Source organism: Malaclemys terrapin, chromosome 6, assembly GCF_027887155.1.
Source record: "Malaclemys terrapin pileata isolate rMalTer1 chromosome 6, rMalTer1.hap1, whole genome shotgun sequence".
Lineage (NCBI taxonomy): Eukaryota > Metazoa > Chordata > Testudines > Emydidae > Malaclemys > Malaclemys terrapin.
The window spans coordinates 81,507,054-81,528,937 of NC_071510.1; the positions used below are offsets into that span (position 1 = coordinate 81,507,054).

The 21,884-nt window shown below is 41.5% G+C and overlaps 1 protein-coding gene across 4 annotated transcripts in view; it reads left to right on the top strand.

The window, feature by feature from the left end:
* The window catches only part of EDIL3 (EGF like repeats and discoidin domains 3), a 437,917-nt gene that overhangs the window by 289,250 nt on the left and 126,783 nt on the right, over positions 1-21,884 (top strand). For all 4 annotated transcript variants that reach the window (XM_054032539.1, XM_054032542.1, XM_054032540.1 and 1 more), the window contains one exon: positions 2,166-2,347. In XM_054032539.1, coding sequence (XP_053888514.1) covers positions 2,166-2,347 — 182 coding nt within the window. The remainder of the gene's footprint in view (positions 1-2,165; positions 2,348-21,884) is intronic.

A 21,884-nucleotide genomic window follows, 5' to 3' on the forward strand; every position in this document is an offset into this window, starting at 1 on the left:
CTGACTTGAAAGTGTGACAATTCTCAGTCTCAATGGACTTATTTTAACAAATTATTTCACCCTTCTAATGAAATCGATGTGTCAACCTTCAAGTTGGATTTTACTATGTAAAAATGACACATCGTTAACAGTTCGGCTTCTCAGGTTCATTTTTTGTCATGTCTGCCTTTGTCAGAGACAAAGATAAGGTTTTATTATTGTTTCCTCCTGTTACCACTGTGGAGCCAAAACAGCTGTGGGAGAGTGAACTGAATTTCATTCTGATTCATGCAACATCCACAGAATTATTAACTAAGCTCTAATTGCAGAATCTATATTGTTGGTGGTGGATGACCCAGAAAAACAGAACTAGGCTTCCAGATTGCAGACTGAGTTTGGCTGGCAGTTAGAAATAACAGGTGAAATCCTGTCCTGTTGAGATCAGTGCCATTGATTGCAGTGAGGGCAGGATTTCATCCAGCATCTTTTGTAGTTGTACAGTGAGCAGGTTTTGTCATTTGGAAAACAATAAACATGGAGCCCCTCAAAGTATTTTAGAGGCCTTTTAGCCCTCACCCTAAAGTCAACTTACAACTACAATTTGTTTTATATTTGTCAGTGATATATAATAATGCCTGAGATCACGCTGCCATTGACTACCAGTGCTGTCTCCCTGCCACGGCTTCGGGGAGCAAATTGCAATAGTCATTTTCCCCCCACTGTTTGTTTAAATTAAATTATTTGTAAGTTTATCACGGTGTGTAGTAAGCATTTTACAGAAATAACGCTTAGGAATTTATTCTCAGTTAATGCTTAAGGCAGAAATGCCTACATTCAGATGTGCAAATATGGTTCAAAATGTCTCCCTTCTCCCTGATCAACAGGAGGGGATGTTGATAGGACAGCAGGATACTGGAGGAGAAAGAGGAGAGACTGCAAGAACACATGCTTGGCAGGATAAGTCTGGCCCCCTCCTCCTTGAGTCTGCTTTCCTATTGGCTGGGCTGATGGCACAGGACTAAGTGGCTTTGATGCCCATCTGCCCCATCTATGTAAACTCTCCTGAGATTTTTTTCAAAAGCCTCTTGTCCCTGTTAGCTTGGTGCTTGCAAGAATTAGGATCCAGAAGGATGTGGAGTTGGCTGAGCATATTCTGATTTGATCAAAGATGCTTGTAAGGTGAATTTGGCGGGGAGCTGTTGAGTCAACCTGCATCAATCTGGAAAAGTATGAACTGTGAAGTGGCCTGGATCATTTAGTAGGCATGTGGCTGAGTGATCACACACAGGGACACTTGCAACACAGGGGCTGAGCTTTTTAGGGTTAATGGAGCCCATCTGTTGCATCCAGAAGCTGACATTTGACTCTGTCTCCTTAAGGGCTTGATCAGGCAAGAAATAGTTGCCAGGCAGTAAGGATGGGCGCATGCAATGAAGCTAATTGCTGTTGCCCCCAGTGGCTAGTGCAGATAAAGCTTAAAAGAAAAGGGCCAGCTCCCAGAGGTAAATGAGACCCAAGATTTTGCTGGTGGACCTTGTGCTTGTAGGAGAAGGGGGCATGTGAATTCTGTGCAGACTGAGGTCCCTTCTTGTTTACATCTATCCCCTCATTTTAGGGAGAGGGAGAGAGAATTCAGAAGTGAGGTAAGTCCTGGGGGGGGTGTGCGAGGAAGGTTTACCCTGAGTTATTGGTATATGGTGGGAGCCTAGTAACTCACTGTTAGACCCAGTTAAATGCCTGGTATGTGAGAGCAGGGGGGTGGGTGCCTAGCTCAACTTCCCAGTGATAAATTAATAAAATTGCAGCTGGCCACTTCAATCCATCCCTGTGTCTGTTGTTCACTCAACTGCACGTCCTGATCAATGCCTGTAAATGTCTGCTCTCTACTGTCCTGTTTCAAATTCCCAAGACATATTTGGCCCACAAACTTGCAGAAGATCTTTTGCAGAGCTAAATCTAATCAGTCGTTGAATGTGATTAACTATTCACGGACAATTTTTTTGCACTGTTTGCTCAATTCTGCTGATAGTACAGTATTACTCAGATGCTCTAAATTTCTGCTAATAACATATTTGAAACCAGTAGCATCCTGGATTAATTTAACCACTATTCCAAGTATGTCAATCATGAATCTGAGTAACCAATCATTTCAGTTGTATTCATTTTTCCCCTTTTTTCATTCACAGGATGCTCTGGCCCCTTGGGAATAGAAGGAGGAATTGTATCAAACCAACAAATTACTGCATCATCCACCCATCGGGCTCTTTTTGGGCTCCAGAAATGGTATCCGTACTATGCACGACTTAATAAGAAGGGTCTTGTAAATGCTTGGACTGCTGCAGAAAATGACAGATGGCCATGGATTCAGGTAACAGATGGAGTTGTGGGAGGAAAAAAAAAATCTCCTAGACTCAATTGCCAGAGTCATTTAAGAAACTGATGAAGATAAGTGGTAAACTAATAGCAGGATTCTTGTTCACTGTCATAAATGCATCCTAGATTAAAGGGTGGTGGGAGAAGATCCTAATTTCAGCTTCTTTATGTGTGTAAAATATACAAATCTTATATAAAAACACAACATACAGTTACAATGGAGTATTAGGGTAAGAATCTTCTGTACATAAAAACAGATTCTTATCAAAGAGTCAGCTTTTCAGATATGCCACATCTCTGTTCATTAGTGCTATAGTAGAATTTAGCAGCAGCAGCTGTTGATGGACAGCCTTTGATATTTATAAAGCCATAGGCTCAATCCTGAAGTCTTTATGCAGAAAAAATTCTCATTTGCTTTATTAGGAATTTTGCCCAAGAAGGGACTTCAGTGTAGGACCCTCTATTTGTATCCTCTCCGTCTAGCTACGTAACACACATGCCCACATAAAATAAGTCAGTGGTAAAATAAAATAAAACAGATGCAGTGGTAACTGTTGTAGTTAAGATTGAAATATGTCTTCTATTTGAATCCCATTTTCTAATGTTTGTAATTTGCTCAAACATATTTTGGGGGGCTGAAATTCTCCATACTTTATCTCTGCCCAGAAGAGAATATTTCTGGAAAGTTGCAAATGGAAATGTCCACTCAATTGATATATTTCATTACCATGCAAATTATGTAGTTATTTGCACAGGTGGATTCACTTTGCACAGATGTACATGACTACACAAGTGGCAAAGGAGTGGAATATCAAATCTGATGGCTATATGTTAAGGAATAGTGTTTTAAGCTTGATATCAGATTTGTAACTAATCTTAGCTGGTGATTTCTATAGATCGTTTTTTTTGTTTTTAATTATGTGTATGTATTGGACTAGCATTTAGCTACTTTAACTATTTTGTTACCTAATAAAGCTTGTTGCATGGTAATATATGTTACAATCCACTCTCCTATGTAACATATAAAAGGAGCCACTTTCATATTAGTATCTATATGGTCTCATGCAAGTAAAATATGTAAAATATATGCTTAATAATATTCACATGCAAATTGCATAGTTTTTGTTCCATGTGGGATATTTTAGTTCTTACATTGACTCCCTGTGTTACTTTTGTGCACAGTTACTGACTAGTAGATAAAATATATGTTCACAAGTGTTATATGCACTTTTCCTACTTACCTAAATTTTAGGTCCAAAATCTCTTACAGGTAAAAATTTCAAAACTACCTGTGATATTCAGGAGCAAGAGAGTTTTTGAAAATTTTACCCTATGTTGTTTTATTATTATTAATTATTATAGTTCCATAGTGAAAAAACAAACAGCTTAAGCATCTTAAGATCTGTTTCCTTCCATAAAGTCCAGCAGGGAGTTGGAAATTCCTGAATATACACATTGAGAAGGAATGGGAGAGAATAAAGAAAAGGGAATTGGGCAGAAGTATGTTCTTGGAGTCAGAACCTAACTTAAAAGTAAAATGGGAACATGAAGTAGTAAATTGTCCTTTTAGGCTCCAGTAAACTAGAGAAGTTGGCTCCAGTAAACTAGAGTGGGATTTTCTGCTTGATTCAGAGCGTGGACTTGAACCCGGGTTTCTCATTTCCTATATCAGTGCCCTAATCACTGGGCTGTTAGCTATTCTTCATGGGGCACTCTCTTTTTATATATTTTTTTCACAAAAAAATATAGCAAGGTCTCGACGGGGACAGGTGAGCAAAGCCCACAGGTAAGTGGGGAACATGGAGACCGGGGAAATGAGTCGGAAACAAGAGGGAGTGTGGGCTATATTGGCAGAGAGAAAGGAGAGTCAGGAAAAAACTGGGAGGAAAGATCAAACCAGTATCTTAGATGCCTATATACAAATGCGAGAAGTATGGGGAATAAGCAAGAAGAACTGGAAGTGCTAATAAATAAATACAACTATGACATTGTTGGCATCACTGAAACTTGGTGGGATAATACACATGATTGGAATGTTGGTGTGGATGGGTACAGCTTGCTCAGGAAGGATAGACAGGGGAAAAAGGGAGGAGGTGTTGCCTTATATATTAAAAATGTACACACTTGGACTGAGGTAGAGATGGACATAGGAGACGGAAGTGTTGAGAGTCTCTGGGTTAGGCTTAAAGGGGCAAAAAACAAGGGAGATGTCATGCTAGGCGTCTACTACAGGCCACCTAACCAGGTGGAAGAGGTGGATGAGGCTTTTTTCAAGCAACTAACAAAATCATCCAAAGCCCAAGATTTGGTGGTGATGGGGGACTTCAACTATCCGGATATATGTTGGGAAAATAACACAGCGGGGAACAGACTATCCAACAAATTCTTGGACTGCATTGGAGACAACTTTTTATTTCAGAAGGTTGAAAAAGCTACTAGGGGGGAAGCTGTTCTAGACTTGATTTTAACAAATAGGGAGGAACTCGTTGAGAATGTGAAAGTAGAAGGCAGCCTGGGTGAAAGTGATCATGAAATCATTTGCAATTCTAAGGAAGGGTAGAAGGGAGAACAGCAAAATAGAGACAATGGATTTCAGGAAGGCAGATTTTGGGAAGCTCAGAGAGCTGATAGGTAAGGTCCCATGGGAATCAAGACTGAGGGGAAAAACAACTGAGGAGAGTTGGCAGTTTTTCAAAGGGACACTATTAAGGGCCCAAAAGCAAGCTATTCCGCTGGTTAGGAAAGATATAAAATGTGGCAAAAGACCACCTTGGCTTAACCACGAGATCTTGCACGATCTAAAAAATAAAAAGGAGTCATATAAAAAATGGAAACTAGGACAGATTACAAAGGATGAATATAGGCAAACAACACAGGAATGCAGGGGCAAGATTAGAAAGGCAAAGGCACAAAATGAGCTCAAACTAGCTACGGGAATAAAAGGAAACAAGAAGACTTTTTATCAATACATTAGAAGCAAGAGGAAGACCAAAGACAGGGTAGGCCCACTGCTTAGTGAAGAGGGAGAAACAGTAACAGGAAACTTGGAAATGGCAGAGATGCTTAATGGCTTCTTTGTTTCGGTCTTCACCGAGAAGTCTGAAGGAATGCCTAACATAGTGAATGCTAATGGGAAGGGGGTAGGTTTAGCGGATAAAATAAAAAAAGAACAAGTTAAACATCACTTAGAAAAGTTAGATGCCTGCAAGTCACCCGGGCCTGATGAAATGCATCCTAGAATACTCAAGGAGCTAATAGAGGAGGTATCTGAGCCTCTAGCTATTATCTTTGGAAAATCATGGGAGACGGGAGAGATTCCAGAAGACTGGAAAAGGGCAAATATAGTGCCCATCTATAAAAAGGGAAATAAAAACAACCCAGGTAACTACAGACCAGTTAGTTTAACTTCTGTGCCAGGGAAGATAATGGAGCAAGTAATTAAGGAAATCATCTGCCAACACTTGGAAGGTGGTAAGGTGATAGGGAATAGCCAGCATGGATTTGTGAAGAACAAATCATGTCAAACCAATCTGATAGCTTTCTTTGATAGGATAACGAGCCTTGTGGATAAGGGTGAAGCGGTGGATGTGGTATACCTAGACTTTAGTAAGGCATTTGATACGGTCTCGCATGATATTCTTATTGATAAACTAGGCAAATACAAATTAGATGGGGCTACTATAAGGTGGGTGCATAACTGGCTGGATAATCGTACTCAGAGAGTTGTTATTAATGGTTCCCAATCCTGCTGGAAAGGCGTAACGAGTGGGGTACCGCAGGGGTCTGTTTTGGGACCGGCTCTGTTCAATATCTTCATCAACGACTTAGATATTGGCATAGAAAGTACGCTTATTAAGTTTGTGGATGATACCAAACTGGGAGGGATTGCAACTACTTTGGAGGACAGGGTCATAATTCAAAATGATCTGGACAAATTGGAGAAATGGTCTGAGTTAAACAGGATGAAGTTTAACAAAGACAAATGCAAAGTGCTCCACTTAGGAAGGAAGAATCAATTTCACACATACAGAATGGGAAAAGACTGTCTAGGAAGGAGTACGGCAGAAAGGGATCTGGGGGTTATAGTGGACCACACGCTAAATATGAGTCAACAGTGTGATGCTGTTGCAAAAAAAGCAAACATGATTCTGGGATGCATTAACAGGTGTGTTGTGAGCAAGACATGAGAAGTCATTCTTCCGCTCTACTCTGCTCTGGTTAGGCCTCAGCTGGAGTATTGTGTCCAGTTCTGGGCGCCGCATTTTAAAAAAGATGTGGAGAAACTGGAAAGGGTCCAAAGAAGAGCAACAAGAATGATTAAAGGTCTTGAGAACATGACCTATGAAGGAAGGCTGAAAGAATTGGGTTTGTTTAGTTTGGAAAAGAGAAGACTGAGAGGGGACATGATAGCAGTTTTCAGGTATATAAAAGGGTGTCATAAGGAGGAGGGAGAGAACTTGTTCACCTTAGCCTCTAAGGATAGAACCAGAAACAATGGGTTTAAACTGCAGCAAGGGAGGTCTAGATTGGACATTAGGAAAAAGTTCCTAACTGTCAGGGTGGTTAAACACTGGAACAAATTGCCTAGGGAGGTTGTGGAATCTCCGTCTCTGGAGATATTTAAGAGTAGGTTAGATAAATGTCTATTAGGGATGGTCTAGGCAGTATTTGGTCCTGCCATGCGGGCAGGGGACTGGACTCGATGACCTCTCGAGGTCCCTTCCAGTCCTATAATCTATGAATCTATGAAATGAAATTCTTGTTTTCCAGTCAGTCCTTCTAAGGACTGTAGCCCATAGGGCTATCTTTCCTTCATTATCTTCACTGCCTTGCCTTCATTATATTTTGTTTTAGTATATTAATCAGTAATGCAGGGAACCTGTATCCTGTAAGACATTCGCTTCGGCAGTTAGCATAAGGCTTGAGACCTATGAACTTTGGCACAGATAAATGACCTAATGGTCTCCCCTAACTTTTGGGGAACTGAAAATAGAATTTGCAAGGGGGAATTTTGACCATAATGACACCTATCAATCACAGGAACAGGAAGCAACATCCACAGATGACTAACCACAATTATGCCGTGGCACTGAATTGACATATATGATAATAAGTTGAGATCTTTTCTATACTAACCTATAGGAGACATACACACCAACATTAGTAAGGTGAGGAAATACACATAAGGAAGAGGGGAGAAACCCCTGCTGAATATGCAACAGACATAGTGGTGTCAGCATAACATATTATAAAAGTTGCATCCCAGCCTATGGGCAGTAGGAGAGAGAAATGTAGCTCTTGGGAGATGCCAGAATGATGGCCACTGGTGATGAGGAGGAAGGTGATGGTGATGAGGAAGATGGTGGCTAATATTTCAAGTTATTCTGCAAGGGATAGTGTGAGTATATGGATAATCATATGTACTTTCTGTAGTATCTCTATCTACCTTACTCAGTTGGAGTGTTTGTGATTGTATTAATAAACTATTTGTAAATATAGAAGAGTTCCTATAGTGTGAGAGTTACAGCTGTGCACATCGGGGTTCCCAACTATATAGTACTTTGAATGACACTGGGCCTAATCTTGAGACAAGAACCTGTCAACTCTCAAAGTGATAGCTGGGAATTCTTAAGTAGTCAATAGAATTAATACATAATCTATAGATCAGGACTCAGTCTAGTGTTAGCAGATTTTCCCGTTACTTTGGGGTAGCTCATTTATTTAGTGTTCTGTAATTCTATCAATGTACTCCTTGTGTCACTTGTGTTCTCGTATGGAGCTCTACTTCTCCCTTCTGATAGCTCCCTCCCAATGGAGCTATCCTGCAGGACCTAGGTTCCCCAGGGCTGGGTTCTTCCAGCTGCAGAATCTCTCTCTCTCTCTCTCTCTCTCTCTCTCTCTCTCACACACACACACACACACACACACACACACACACACACACTAACAGAGAGTGTCTGAGAGGACCGGGTTAATCAGCACTCCCAAGCTGACCCCTTATATGTCACTGGACTCAGGCTGGGTTGAGCAGCATTTCCAAGCTGTCATCCTCATAGGCCCTTGGATTCAGCAGGCTGGGTCAAACAGCACCTCCAAGCTGTGTCAAACAGCACCTCCAAGCTGTCACCTTCATATGCCATGGGCACTGCACTGGAATAGAGTACGCCTGAGCAGGCTGGGTCGAGCAGCACTTCCAAACTGCCATCCTCATATGTCCCAGGTTCAGCATGTCGCTATCCCCACTTTCATGTTACAATTGTTCTGGTAGTAACCCACTTGATGAGCAAACCCCAGAGGATGTCTGGGCACTGCAGGGATCTTTGGCTTAGGTACGAAGAGTGTTCATGCAGAGCGAATGAGAAAGCCAAAAGACACCCACGAGGGGGGAAAGAGAAGCAACTGGTTTAACCATGAAAGTTATTTATTGCCAGGTAATAGCCATAGGGGAGCCAAACAAACAAAACAGTTATAATATTAAATCTAACTTAAATTTGATAAGTCAGGTTTAGAAAACTATAACTGATCATACAAATGCCTTCCTGTCCCATCTTCGATGCAAATGAGCTAGGGAAGTTTCCTTAATCCTGTCACCTTTGTCCAAGGGTTTTAGGTGCATCCCCCACTGCCTTTTCATTGCTTTTTGTAAGTCTTTCTTCTGATCGGCTTTGGTTCAAGCAGAGGCTGGGGGGTCCTTTGTGAGTCAGACAGGTTGGATACTGCACCCCGGTTCCCCAAAAACACAGAGCTGACCAGTAATACTAGATAGTGTTGATTCTATCCTATTCAGATTCTTATACAACTTTTATCACCATAGTATTTAAGTGCCTTTCAATAATTAATTAAGTAATGTGCCTAGCCTATCTCACATGACTCTCTTACTTTGTTCCTCCATGTCCCCCTTGCACGTAGAATGAAAGGTGGTCATGTTTGTGGTGATTCTTAGAAACTGCAGCAGTTTATCTAGAGACTTGGAATAGATCCCATCCAACCATTCTTCCTGGGCATAAATAAGGTTCCCTGCAGTTTACTATGTGGATTTTTCAGGAAAGACATTACAATTGAAGTTCAGTGTGAACATTGAGAGCTAGTGTTGCATTTTCTAAGACTAGAGATTTTCTATAGTTTCATTATAGCTGGAGCACGAGAGATAGCTATAGTTAAGGTTGCCTGAGTATTTCCATTATAACCTGTTTTCAGTCAGTCATAACATTTTGAAACCTTCACTTATTGAAATGAAATTTTCCAGGGCTTATCTCTGCCCCAGGGTAACTTCTATTTTAGCACCCAAAGAAAAATTGTTGAGCTACTTTTCAGTAGGGGGAGAGTGGACATAAAAATACATTATTCCCATAAATATAAATAAAAAAATCTTGCAATATTTTTCTGAATACCTTTAGTGCTAAAATAGCTGGGGTTTAAAAAAAATCTAAATTGGGAAGGGAAACAGTCCTTGTCAAGGAGAAATGCCTTTGAGGTTCTGCCGGAAATTGGTTTTGATTTCTCAGAGATATGAACCATTGGAAAATCAGATTTCATGGATGCATTGTACTTTGCATTGGAGCCCTGTTTCATTCTCTGACCAGTAAAATACTCATTAAGGGGCAGATATTGCCTGGTCCTCACATGAGTGCACAGAGTGGGGGAAGTTAGAGAGCAAAGGAGAGCAGCAGCAGGAGTCTCAGACCTCACTGTTGCACAAAAGCCTGGGAGAATTTATTTTATTTTTGCATTGCAATCCCTGGTCTCGCCTACCGCTCACCAAAGGGAGGTGGTGTTCTGTATTGCCTCCACTGCAGGGTTGTGCCTAAGAACTATCTAACTTTAACTGAGGATAGACTCCATAGGAGGCCAGTCTAGCACCTTTCTTAGAATTGAAGGCTCACAGGCAGATATGGAGGATACGAGAAAGTTAATATAGCCTGATACTGCATTAACTTTATTAGGCCTTGTCCTAACAGATAAGAGGAACTGACCACAGAAATAAATATTAATGGAAGCTTAGGTAAAAGTGATCATGGCTTGATCATATTTATAATGTGCAAGCAAAATAAAGTACAGACCAGTAATACATATATACTTGGTGCTTTAATGGGGCCAATTTCACAAAGCTGAAAACAATTATGGATCAGGTCAGCTGAGGAGAAGAATTTAATTAGAAAAATGTGAATAATAACTGGGAATAATTTAAGAACACCTTTCTAGATGCCCAAAAAGCTACAATCCCACAATTGAGGGAAAAGGCAGTGCTAGTTGAAAAACCAACCTGGTTTGAAGAGAAAGTGAAGGTAGCTATAACAAATAATAATAATAAAATAATGTATAACAAATGGAAGAAAGGAGGATTGATAGTAATTAATATGAATCAGAAATTAGGAATTGTAGAAATTGTTTTTAAATTGCTTCTCAATTAGGAATTGTAGAAACTTGATAAGAGAAGCAAAACGACACAAGGAGAAATGTATGGCTAGCAAAGGTACAGACAAAGAGGTTTCTTTGTTCTTAATATATTTTAAAAACTAACAATGGTATCCGTATGACATTCTTTCCATTGCACTAGTATCTCTGGAGGATGTTAAACAGTAGCTACTCAAGGGAAACACTTCTAAACTGGAAGGTCCAGATAACTTGAATCCAAAAGTTTTAAAAGAGCTGGCTAAGGAGATTGCTGGACCATTAATGTTAATTTTCAATAAGTCTTGGAAGCCCTGGAAAAGTTCCAGAAGATGGAAGAAAGCTAATATTGTGTCAATTTTTAAAAAGTGAAAATGGCATGACATGGGTAATTATAAGCCTGGCATCAATCCCAGGCAAGATAATGGAGTAGCTCATATGGGACTCGATTAATAATGAGGAGAATATAATTAATGCCAATCAACCTGTGTTTATGAAAAAATAGATCCTGTCAAACTAAATTGACATGTTTTTTTGATGAGATGAAATGTTTGGTTGATGAAGGTAATAGTGTTGACATAATATACTTAGATTAGTCTAACGTATTAGACCTTGTGACATTTTGATTGAAAAACTAGAATGATATAAAATTAACATGGCACACATTAAATGAATTAAAAATTAGTTAACTCAAAATGCAATGTTAAGTGGGGAACCATCATCAAGCAGGAGTGTTTTCAGTGCGGTCCTACAGGGATCAGTTGTTGGCCCTCTGCTATTTAACAATTTTTAATCAATGACCAGGAAGAAAACATAAAATTGTCACTGATAAAGTTTGTAGATGACACAGAAATTAGAGTGGTAAACAATGAAGAGGATAGGTCACTGTCTCAGAGTGATCTGGATCTCTTGGTAAACTGGACACAAACAAACAATATGCTGTGTATATGGCTAATGTCAATGCATACATCTAGGAACAAAGAATGTAGGTCATAGTTACAGAATGGGGGACCATATGGGGGAAGCAGTGACTCTGAAAAGATTTGGGGGTCATGGTGGATAATCAGCTGAACATGAGCTCACAATGTGATGCTGTGGCCAAAAAAAGCTGATGCAATCCAAGGATGGATAAGCAGGGGAATTTCAAGTAGGAGCAAGAGATTATTTTTCCTCTATCTTTGGCACTGGTGTGACCGCTGCTGGATACTGTGTACAGTTCTGGTGCCCACAATTCAAGAAGGATGTTGATAAATCGGAGAGTAGGGAATTCAGAGAATAGCCATCAGCATTATTAGAAAACGTGTCTTAGAGCAGCCTTTTTCTTTCTGAGGTCCCCCAACATGCTATAAAAAGTACATGGCCCACCTGTGTCACGACTGTTTTTCTGCATATCCAGTATATTAAAAGCCGTATTAAATTGATATTTATATATGTGTATTTTAACTGTATAATATAAAAAAGAAAAAAGGATAATATAAGTACAAAAATAAAAATCAAAATATTCTTTTATTTTACATACTTAGTGTGAAGCTTGTTGCAGGTGCTCTAGTGTCTGTTTGCCAGAAGATGGGACTGAGCACCAGGGAATGGATCACTTGATGATTACCTGTTCTGTTCATTCTCTCTGAGGCATCTGGCATTGGCCACTGTCAGAAGACTGGGCTAGATGGACCTTTGGTCTGACCCAGTATGGCCATTCTTATGTTAAGTGGTGACTTGATTTTACAGTCTATAAGTACCTATATGCAGAACAAATGTTTAACAATGGGCTCTTCAGTTCAGCAGAGAAAGGTATAACACAATCCAATGGCTGGAAGTTTAAGCTAGACAAATTCAGACTGGAAATAAAATGTAAGTTTTTGATAGTGAGATTAATTAACTATAGGCACAATTTATCAAGACTCTAGTACTGGCAATTTTTAAATCAAGATTGGATTTTGTTCTAAAAGATCTGCTCTAGGAATTATTTTGGGATGGTTCTATGTTCTGTACAGGAGGATCACATTGGTCCTTTCTGGCTTTGGAATCTACTAACTTTCTGGCCAATTTCCTGTAGTTTTTGCGAGAAAGGGGAAAAGAGGAACATTCCTTCCATCTTCAGCCCACCCCTTTTTGCCTCCCCATCTGTAAGCGCTGCCCCTGAAGAAGGCTCCCTGTGGGATGCAGGTCAGGGTGGGAGCAGTAGAACACAGTGCTGTGGAATCAGCTGACCTCATCCACTCTGTGTGCAGGATGGAGGAGGTCTATGCAGAGCATCACCTTCATGGTAGTCTGATTAATGGAATAGTTGGGCTCTCAGATTGGCAATTTTTTTTTCTTCAGAAACTGAATAAATGTTTCACAAAGATTAGGTAGAATGATATGAAACAAGAAACTCATTTATAGATACATATATATGTAGAAAGCAAATTAACATATGGTTCAGTGAACCTAAAACAGTAGCGTGTTTCTTTATCATAATTTCCAATGTAAAGAAAATTCTTAGGGAAGTTGTTATACAATGGACAAAGTTCCACAAAGTATAATTATATTCAGACCCTAGCTATTTTTGTCTGTAACATCATTATCTTTTGTCATTTAATTTCTTTTATATGCAGCCCGTCAAGTGAAAGGTTTTGAGTACTTTGCTTATAACTCACTTGTAATGAGTGCAGTTTTCCCCCTAATCTTTCAGGTGTCTGACACACATGAACTAATTAGTATGCAATTTCATTTTCCTGCATTCTCCTGATGAACTGAAAACTGAAATTGCTATTTTAAATTTATGCTCCCAGCATGTAATTAGTGATGACACTACAATGCTTGTAATCGGCTGGCGATTTAAAGGGTCAATGACCATGTTTTTGAAAGCAAATTAAAGGCAAACTCAGTCATCACTCTCTTTTTATAAAGTTCTGCTGACCTTTGATTTTTCTTATAGGTTTAGAATATTAATAATATAACATCCATGTTAACCACTTACTGCTTCATTAGTGATAACAGACATTATTGTTTCTAATTAAAAGGGGAGAAATTCATATTTTTATACTTTTATTTTAATAATTGCTGGTTAGAGATGATCAAAATTGTCTCTGCTTATTGTAGTAATGCTAACTGTTTTCTTGTAAAATCCCAGTTATAAATCAGAGCTGTTTTCTTTATCATTGCTAGCCCCTCTGTTTTATGGGCTTGGGATATAAGTTTTGTCCTCCCAACCCCCCCCCACCCCCCTCACCAAAAAAAAAAAAATCTTAATCAGCATTCAAGTATTCTAATCTTCTTATGCTAGCCCCTTACTGCAGCCATCCCAGTTTTATTTGATCATACCTCTTATCTCTTAAAATACTGAAATGAGCCTCCCTAATAGAGGAAAAAAATTAAACTGAAAAAATATGAATGATGAGGGAATTGTTTAAGAACACTTTACTCAATGCCCAAAAAGTTACAATCCCCCCCCAAAAAAAAATCAAGAAAGAAAGCTGTACTGGTTTTAAAATAATAATTTGGTTTAGAGGGAAACTGAAGGCAGCTATTTAAAAAAGGAAGAAAGGTGAAGCTGATAGTAATGAATCTAAACAAGAAACTAGAAATTGTAGAAAATTGATAAGGGAAGCAAAGGTACGCAAGGAGACGTCTATAGGCATTACAGTCAGGGATAGTAAATTGGAGTTTCTAAAATAGATTAGAAACAGAAAGCATTCTAACAGTGGTATTGGTCCAAAACTAAATAGAAATGGAAGATTTTTCAATAATAATGCAAGAGAAACAGAAATGTACAATAAACATTTTTCTTCTATATTTAGGGGTGGAAAGTGATGTAGTTATATTATGGTGAAACATTTTCCATTCCAATAGTAACTTAAGCAGATGATAAACAGCAGCTACTAATGTTAGATGTTTTTAAATCAACAGGTCCAGATAACTAGTATTCAAGAGTTTTAAAAGAGTTGGTCCAGTGAGCTTCTCAGCCACTAATGTTGATTTTCAATAAGTCTTGGAACACTGGGAAGTTCCAGAAGACTAGAAGACTAATGTTGTGCCAATATTTTAAAAGGGTAAATGTAATGACCCAGCGAATTATATTCCTGTCAACCTGACATTGACCTTGGGCAAGATTATGGAACACCTTATAAGAGATTTGATTAATAAAGAATTAAAGTAGGATATTTAATTAATGCCAATCAACATAGGATTGTTGAAAATGGATCCTGCCAAACTAACTTGATTTTTTTTTTTAAGATTACAAGTTTTGTCGATAATGGTGATAGCGTTGATGGAATATTCTTAGACATCTGTAAGGCATTTTAGTCAGCAAGACATTTTGATGAAAAAAATTACAATATACTAAATTAACATGGCACACATTAAATGGATTCAAAGCTGGCTGTTATCTCTCACAATGTAATTGTAAATGGGGACTCATCATTGAGTGGGTATTTCTACTGGGGACCTCAGGGATAGATTCTCGACCTTTTGCCATTTAACATTTTTAACAATGACCTGGAAGAAAAAAGTGTCACAGTTCAGGGCAATTGCACCCATATTTCCTCACTTTTGCTCCACCCAGGGCACTCACTCTAGGCTCGCAGTTCCTCACTCTCCCTTCTGACCAAGGCTTTTCCAGGCTGCACAGTTCCCTGCTTACACGCTAATATTCGCAGCAAACCAACAATTCCCTAAACAGACCAGCATCTGTGCTTTGCTTTCTCACCAAAGGTTATGAACAGCTATAATTGCTAGCACTTAAGTTATCACACATCCTTTTAACCGAGCACATTTATTCTTAAGATAAAAGCATCACAGAGTAAAACATATTAAAAACAATAAAAGAACCCTCACACACACTAAGAAGCTTACCAGAGATCATCCCCCCTCAAATTCCAACAAGGGCTCTGCTAGGCGACAGTCCTTCAAACCCAACCGCTGCCATGTCTCATGCTATTGGGTGGTAACTGCAGGTAAATGTCGGTTGTTGATGGAAAGCATTGTGCATAAGTAAGTTTTGGTTATTGAATAGTATCACTCAGGAAATATTGTCCACTCCTCCATCATTAAACCAACAGTGAAGGAGGCCCCAGAGAAGTAAATGGGGTTGACATATGATGAGAAATTGGAAATGTTTTTCCCCATTCAGTGACACCTTTGGCTTTGGGGTCTGGGCCTGAAGAGTCTCCAATTCCCCTTCCAGTTTGCTAACCGTGATGAGAAAGTGATCCCTTTCTGCTAGGTTGCCTGAAGCTTATCAGTGAGCTTGTCCTTCCAAAACAGCCAGCTCTACTCAGTGCTTCTCAGCCAGAGAAAGTAGCCATCTCACATCCTCCCCTCTTAGCTCTGTGTTGCACTTCTTGACAATGGTAGGAGGTGCCGCCATCGTTGTATTATCCACCCTTACTCAGCTCCCAGATGTATGTCCAGGGCCATCCTTACCCATACACAAACTATGCAGCTACGTAGGGCACCAGCCCAATCCACCGGCCGGCTGAGCCGGCCAGGAAAGCTGCCCCCGTCGCTGCCCCACCCCCGCTTCTTCCCCAAAGCCCCCGTGACTGCTCCGCCCCAGCCCCACCCACCACTCCACTCCTTTCCCATAGCCCCCACCCCCACTATAGAATTCTCATTCTACAGAGTGCTGCTTTGCCTTTTTTCTTCCCCTGGTCTCAGTGTTGGGTCTGCACCCTCTCTGACTTGGCCTCTCTTACTGGGGAATTATCTTTCCTTGTTCTGCAGGGCTTTCCTCAGCAGCTTCTTCACAGTGCAGATCTTCCTAATGTGCCTGGCCTTTCCACACTGAAAGCATTTAGGTCATCTCCTTTCCCCCTGGATCCATGCTTCAGTGTTCCTTCATTTCTGGGCCAACCATCCTCTGGAATCAGGTCACCACCTGGGGCATTCAAATGCCTTTGTCCTGGCTTCCCACATTGGAAACGGGGGAGTGCAGCGTGTATCTCTCCTCTCGACAGCATTGAGCCTCTTGACTCTGCCGCTGATTATGCTGGGCTGTCCACAGCACTTCCTTTGCTGATCCTGCAGAAGTTGCAAGAGGACAGCCTGGGTCTGCTGTTGTCATACCAGGTACTACGGTATCTCTTCCATCTTGCTATCTGCTCCTGCACCATTGTTACTTCCCTTCTTGACAGAAGGGGTTTTAGAGATCCTGTCAACTACACCAGTGTGGCAGACAGTCTGGCCACTACCCAACCTCCCCCTTGTGGCCAAAGGTGCCTCTGTAGTGCCCGGCCTCTAGTTAGCCTCCCCTTTACAGGTCCCTGAAGTCCTCCAGAGAGGCTGTTGTTGTTAGGGTTTCCACCAGTCTGGGTTTTAGCAGGACAGTCCAGTTTTTAGTTTATGTGTCCGGGTTGCCAGGTGCCCAGTTTTCAACTGGGAAGTCTGGTCAAAAGAGGGACCTGGCAGTGTCCAGTCAGATGTACTGACTGACCCCAAAAGCCCAGTTATCACAGAGTGGGCAGAAGCACCGGCTCATTAATCTGCCCCAGCCCCTTCTCAGCTGGAGCCTCCTACCACCTCCAGGCAGGCTCCTTGTCAGGCTGCAACAGCTCCCATCCCAGCCCCAGAGAACAGGGAGTTGAGCTGGGGCAGGGGAGAATGTGGAGACAATCCAGCAAGTGACTGGGGGAGGGGGAAGAGGAGCAAGCAATAGGGGAGGGCCTTGAAGGGAAGAGGCAGAACCTGGTGGGGCCTCAGGGGAAGAGGCAGGGCAGGGGGCAGGTCCTCACGGGAAGGGAAGGTCCGGTTCCCAGCCATTAGAAAGGTGGTAACCCTATTTCTTGTGCCTTACAGCACCCCTTTCTGGGGCTGGTTTAATAGTGGATACAGTCAAAGTCCTTAATCACAAATTAATTCAACATAAAGTCCAAAATTAGAAGCTCTACCTGAAGTGCCAGTTCCCAGCCCTCTATGGCTGGAGCTCAGCCCTCTGCTCCTGTTCCCATACTCTCCTTCAATTAGTCACCTGCTGCCTTTTATATAAAATCACCTGATTCCACTCAGGTGAGGCTCCTTGTGATCAGGGCAGGCTTAGCCCCAAGCTCTCCTGCTCATGGGCAAGCCACCTTGTTATAGGGTCCCATCCAAATATCCTTGGCCAAAGAAACTTACAGCGGCATGGGTTATCACTCACAAGGGAAGAGAAACTGAACTGTGCAGTATAGTATCAAATGAGGGGAAATGGCTGGGTGGATCTGGTATTTCTAGCAGTTATGTAGGAGATTAATTTTCAGGAGTGCTGGGTTCTAATCCCTGCTCTGCCACAGACTCACTGTGTGACTTTGGGCAAATCACTTAGGACCAGATTTTTAAGAGGTATTAGGTGCCTACTCGGATTTTCAAAAGTATCTAGGTGCCTTCAACCAATAGAAATAGGGCACCTAAATGCTTTTGAAAATCCGAGTAGGCACCTAAATACCTTTTAAAAATCTGTTCCTTAACCTCTGTGCCTCAGTTTACCATCCTCACTTTACAGATAGGGAATACCTACCATAACCTGCTAAAGAATGTTGAGAACCTTGAGGAAAGGCTATATACAAATGTGAATATCGCCTCGGGGCTCTGGCATGGATGTTAAGGTTGAAAAGCCATTATTTTACAAATACATTCTCCTTGTGTTTTTGAGTTGTATGTACCATAAGTTTTAGTTTCATGGGATACTACATGCTCAGATACCATGGTGATGGGTGTGGTATAAGAACCTGAAGAGGAGAGAATAGAACTTTTCACCCAGTGGATACATTGCCTGTCTTGTGAGAAGTGAATATTTTTTTTACACTACTCAGGGCTGGAAAGTATACTGCTCCCAGCACAACTGTATTCCAGCCTATATCCCAAAGGCTGCATTATACCGAGTACATTAATTTATTGCTTAGTCTAATGATCCTTTCTAAGTTATCCCTGATGGAAAATTACAATTTCATTTAAAATGAGATTTAAAAAGTAATCTCTTATATGTAGTTGTAAAGGAGGTCTTAAAAATGTATGCTACTTTTTGATTAAACAACTAAAACAAAAAGACACTTAACATTAAGTTAGCAAGCCTTGGTATTGCCATAACACAATATAATTGTTTGGCTATTCACCCTAATTACCATAATGCTAGTGAAAATTTGCTTTCTTAATAGTTTAAAAAGATATATTCTACATGTTAACTGCAGCTGCTGTCAGTTTTAGTAAATATGGTAATAGTATAAGAATGCTAGTTAAAACAATCTTCTTATAAGAGACAAAATGCACATTTATAATACGTTTTAATGTATTTATAGTAAATGATGTGATCAAACACTTCATCATTTTTAAATGGTAAAACCGTCACTATCATGACGAAGGCCATCAGTCCGGGTCAGGAGAAGTCCAAATCAAACGGACATCAAAGCTACCAGTTCAACAGCAGGAATGATAGTGACAGCTATAGGAGATCCACGCTGTTGCTTGGACACTTCCATGAGAGCGCTGCCTGTCAGAGCCCTTAAGGAGGGACTTCCCATGGTTTGTGTCCATAGTGGGTTATGGATTGCAAACTGGTTGCAGCTGCTATGGGGTGGCAGGTTTCAAGACCCACTGGGCCTTACCTTTACCCAGCTCCCTGTGGGGGCACCCTCCACCAGCCCAGTTTTGTCTGGATGGGCCATGTGGAAGGCTGCTATGATGTCAGGGGCATGGACTTGTGATTATGGCTCCCAGGATCCCTCTTCTGGGCCTTAACCTTCCTAGTCTACAAGGTACCAGAGACCGCTGCAATTGACTTTTCAAGTCCAGCCTCTCATGACCTCATACTCTTTGTGTTCTTAGGCCCACACTGGAGGGGATGGTTTTTGAGCCCAGTGAGCGAAGGGGTTGTCAGTGTAGAGTTTTTCCAAGAATACGTGAAACACTAGGTGTATTTTGAGGGATCGGGGAAACTGCAGCTTCATGGTCACTGGGTTGATTACCTGACTGATGGAATATGGCCTGAGGTATCGGTAATCCAGTTTACGACATGGCCAGTTGGTGCACAGGTTTTGGACTGAGACACACTTTTTGCCAGATTAGCGTATGCCAGGCCTTCCTGGCACCAGCAGTCAACATGCTGTTTGTTGTCTCCCTTGGCCTTGTCCAGATGTGCCTTGAGTTCTTCTTGGCCCTCCTGGATCTGCCACAGTCAGCGACTGTGGGATTGGTGGAGTTGGCAGTGAAAGACATAGTTTGCATAGAATGGTCTCTGCATGGTGAGATATGGTCAGCGTTGTTGTAACAAAACTCTGCTTGGGGTATGAGTCTGGACCAGTTGTCCTGGTGGAAATTTTTGAAGCAGGACCAAGTGGATGTTCTGGGTGTATTGCTTAGGATTCTCAGAAAAGATGAGCATATCATCTAGGTAGACTACAATATACTGGTCTAAGACCTCATTCATAAAATGCTGGAATATTGCAGGCATTTGTGAGGCCAAATGGCATTACCAAGAATTTGTACTAGCTTTTTGAACTAGGTACAGCCATCTTCCACTCATCCCTGGCTCAGGTCCAAATCAGGTTGTAGGCCCCACACTTATGACGAGTTCAATGAATGCTTGAGCCAATTGTACACAGTCCAGTAGTTCCAGGAGAAGTAGAAGGGGGTATTGATTCCTGATGGTAACCTGATTGAGGACTCGGTAATCCAAGCGTAGGCACAGGGTTCCATCTTCCTTTTAACAAACAGAACTGGGTCTCCAGTAGGAGAAGCTGCCGGCCTTATGAAAACCTTGGCCAGATTCTCTTGGAGTACAGGACAAACAGCTCTGGTTCCAATATTGTGTGGATATGGACAAATGGCACCTGGGTCCCTGGTTGCAGCTCAACTGGGCAGTTATAATTCTGGTGTCATAGTAGGGTGTCAGCATTCTTTTATTCAAAGACATCACCATAATTGCTGTACTTGGGGACAGTGCTGAAGTCAACTCCAGTGGTGCTCCCAGCTGACCCCAAGCCAAGGCCCTGGGAGGGAGTACATTTTGATTCTGGGATTTATCCGATGGTGCGCAAAGGCAGACTTGCTGGCAGAACTTGGACCAAGAGCTAACTTGGTGCTCATGTCAAAGGATGTACAGATCATGAGCCAACAGCCATGAAATGTCAGCAATTATGGGGATGTGTGGTGAGCGGATTTTCTCAAATTGAAGGACTTCCTGATGGTCCTGAATGGCACCATCTCTTGTGTCACTGGCCCTGATGACAGGAGTGAGCCATCTATAGTTTACAATAGGTTGTGAACAGTCTTTGGTTGAACTGGAATACTTGGGGCTTGGGCTGTATCAGCATCTATGAAGTTGTCTGCTGACCTGGAATCCATGAGTGCCTACTGTAGCAGAATTCGGTAAGGCTCCCTTAGAACGCAAAGACAGATCTGGACTTTAAGGTTCCTTGGTGAGGAATGGGGGGCATTATTGAGGGGCCCACCTAGGCCAAGTCCCTCTACCAGGCCTGGGCGTGGATGTTTCCTGAACTGTGTCACACTAGAGCTCAGGGTGGGCAGTAGGCAAAAGCATGGCCAGATCGTCTACAGTAGAAACAAAACCTGGGGTGGCAATGGTGCTGTTTTTCCTCCGGGATCAGAGGGTGGTGGGTGCTATCCAGCTACTCAAGTTTAGCGTCTGGGCTGGAGACAAGTACTAAGGAGCACTGTGTTATGCTCATACAAAGTACACGGGATCTTTATAGAGGAAGGTAAATACACAGCATTTATTGAGAATACCACAGTTAGCATATGCTTTTCAGTCACACACACATAGTCCTGCCAGTGATGTTCATAGTTACCAATCTGTTGTAGCTCGAGTCAATCTAATGGCCAGTTAGATTGAGCACGAGTGTGGAGCTGGGTTCTGTCAGTCACGATCCGATGCTCCGAGGCCTTGAGGACTGAACCCAGAGTTCCATGGCAAAACACCCCAGCTTTATAGTTGTAAATTTTCATTTGAGTCCATGCATTTTGCAATGTCATCCTGTAATCATTAGTCCTTAAGTGGTGTTATCATTTGATGGTTATTGTCCGGCTTCCCATCGTTGTCTCCTATTTGTTGTCTCGCCTTCGGGGGTGCCTGCCTCACCTCTGAGGTTGTGGATGCTGCTAACATGTTTAGCACCGGATACAATGGATGTTTTCTGATTGTCTGCTGGCTTTTCCAAGTCTCTCACTTC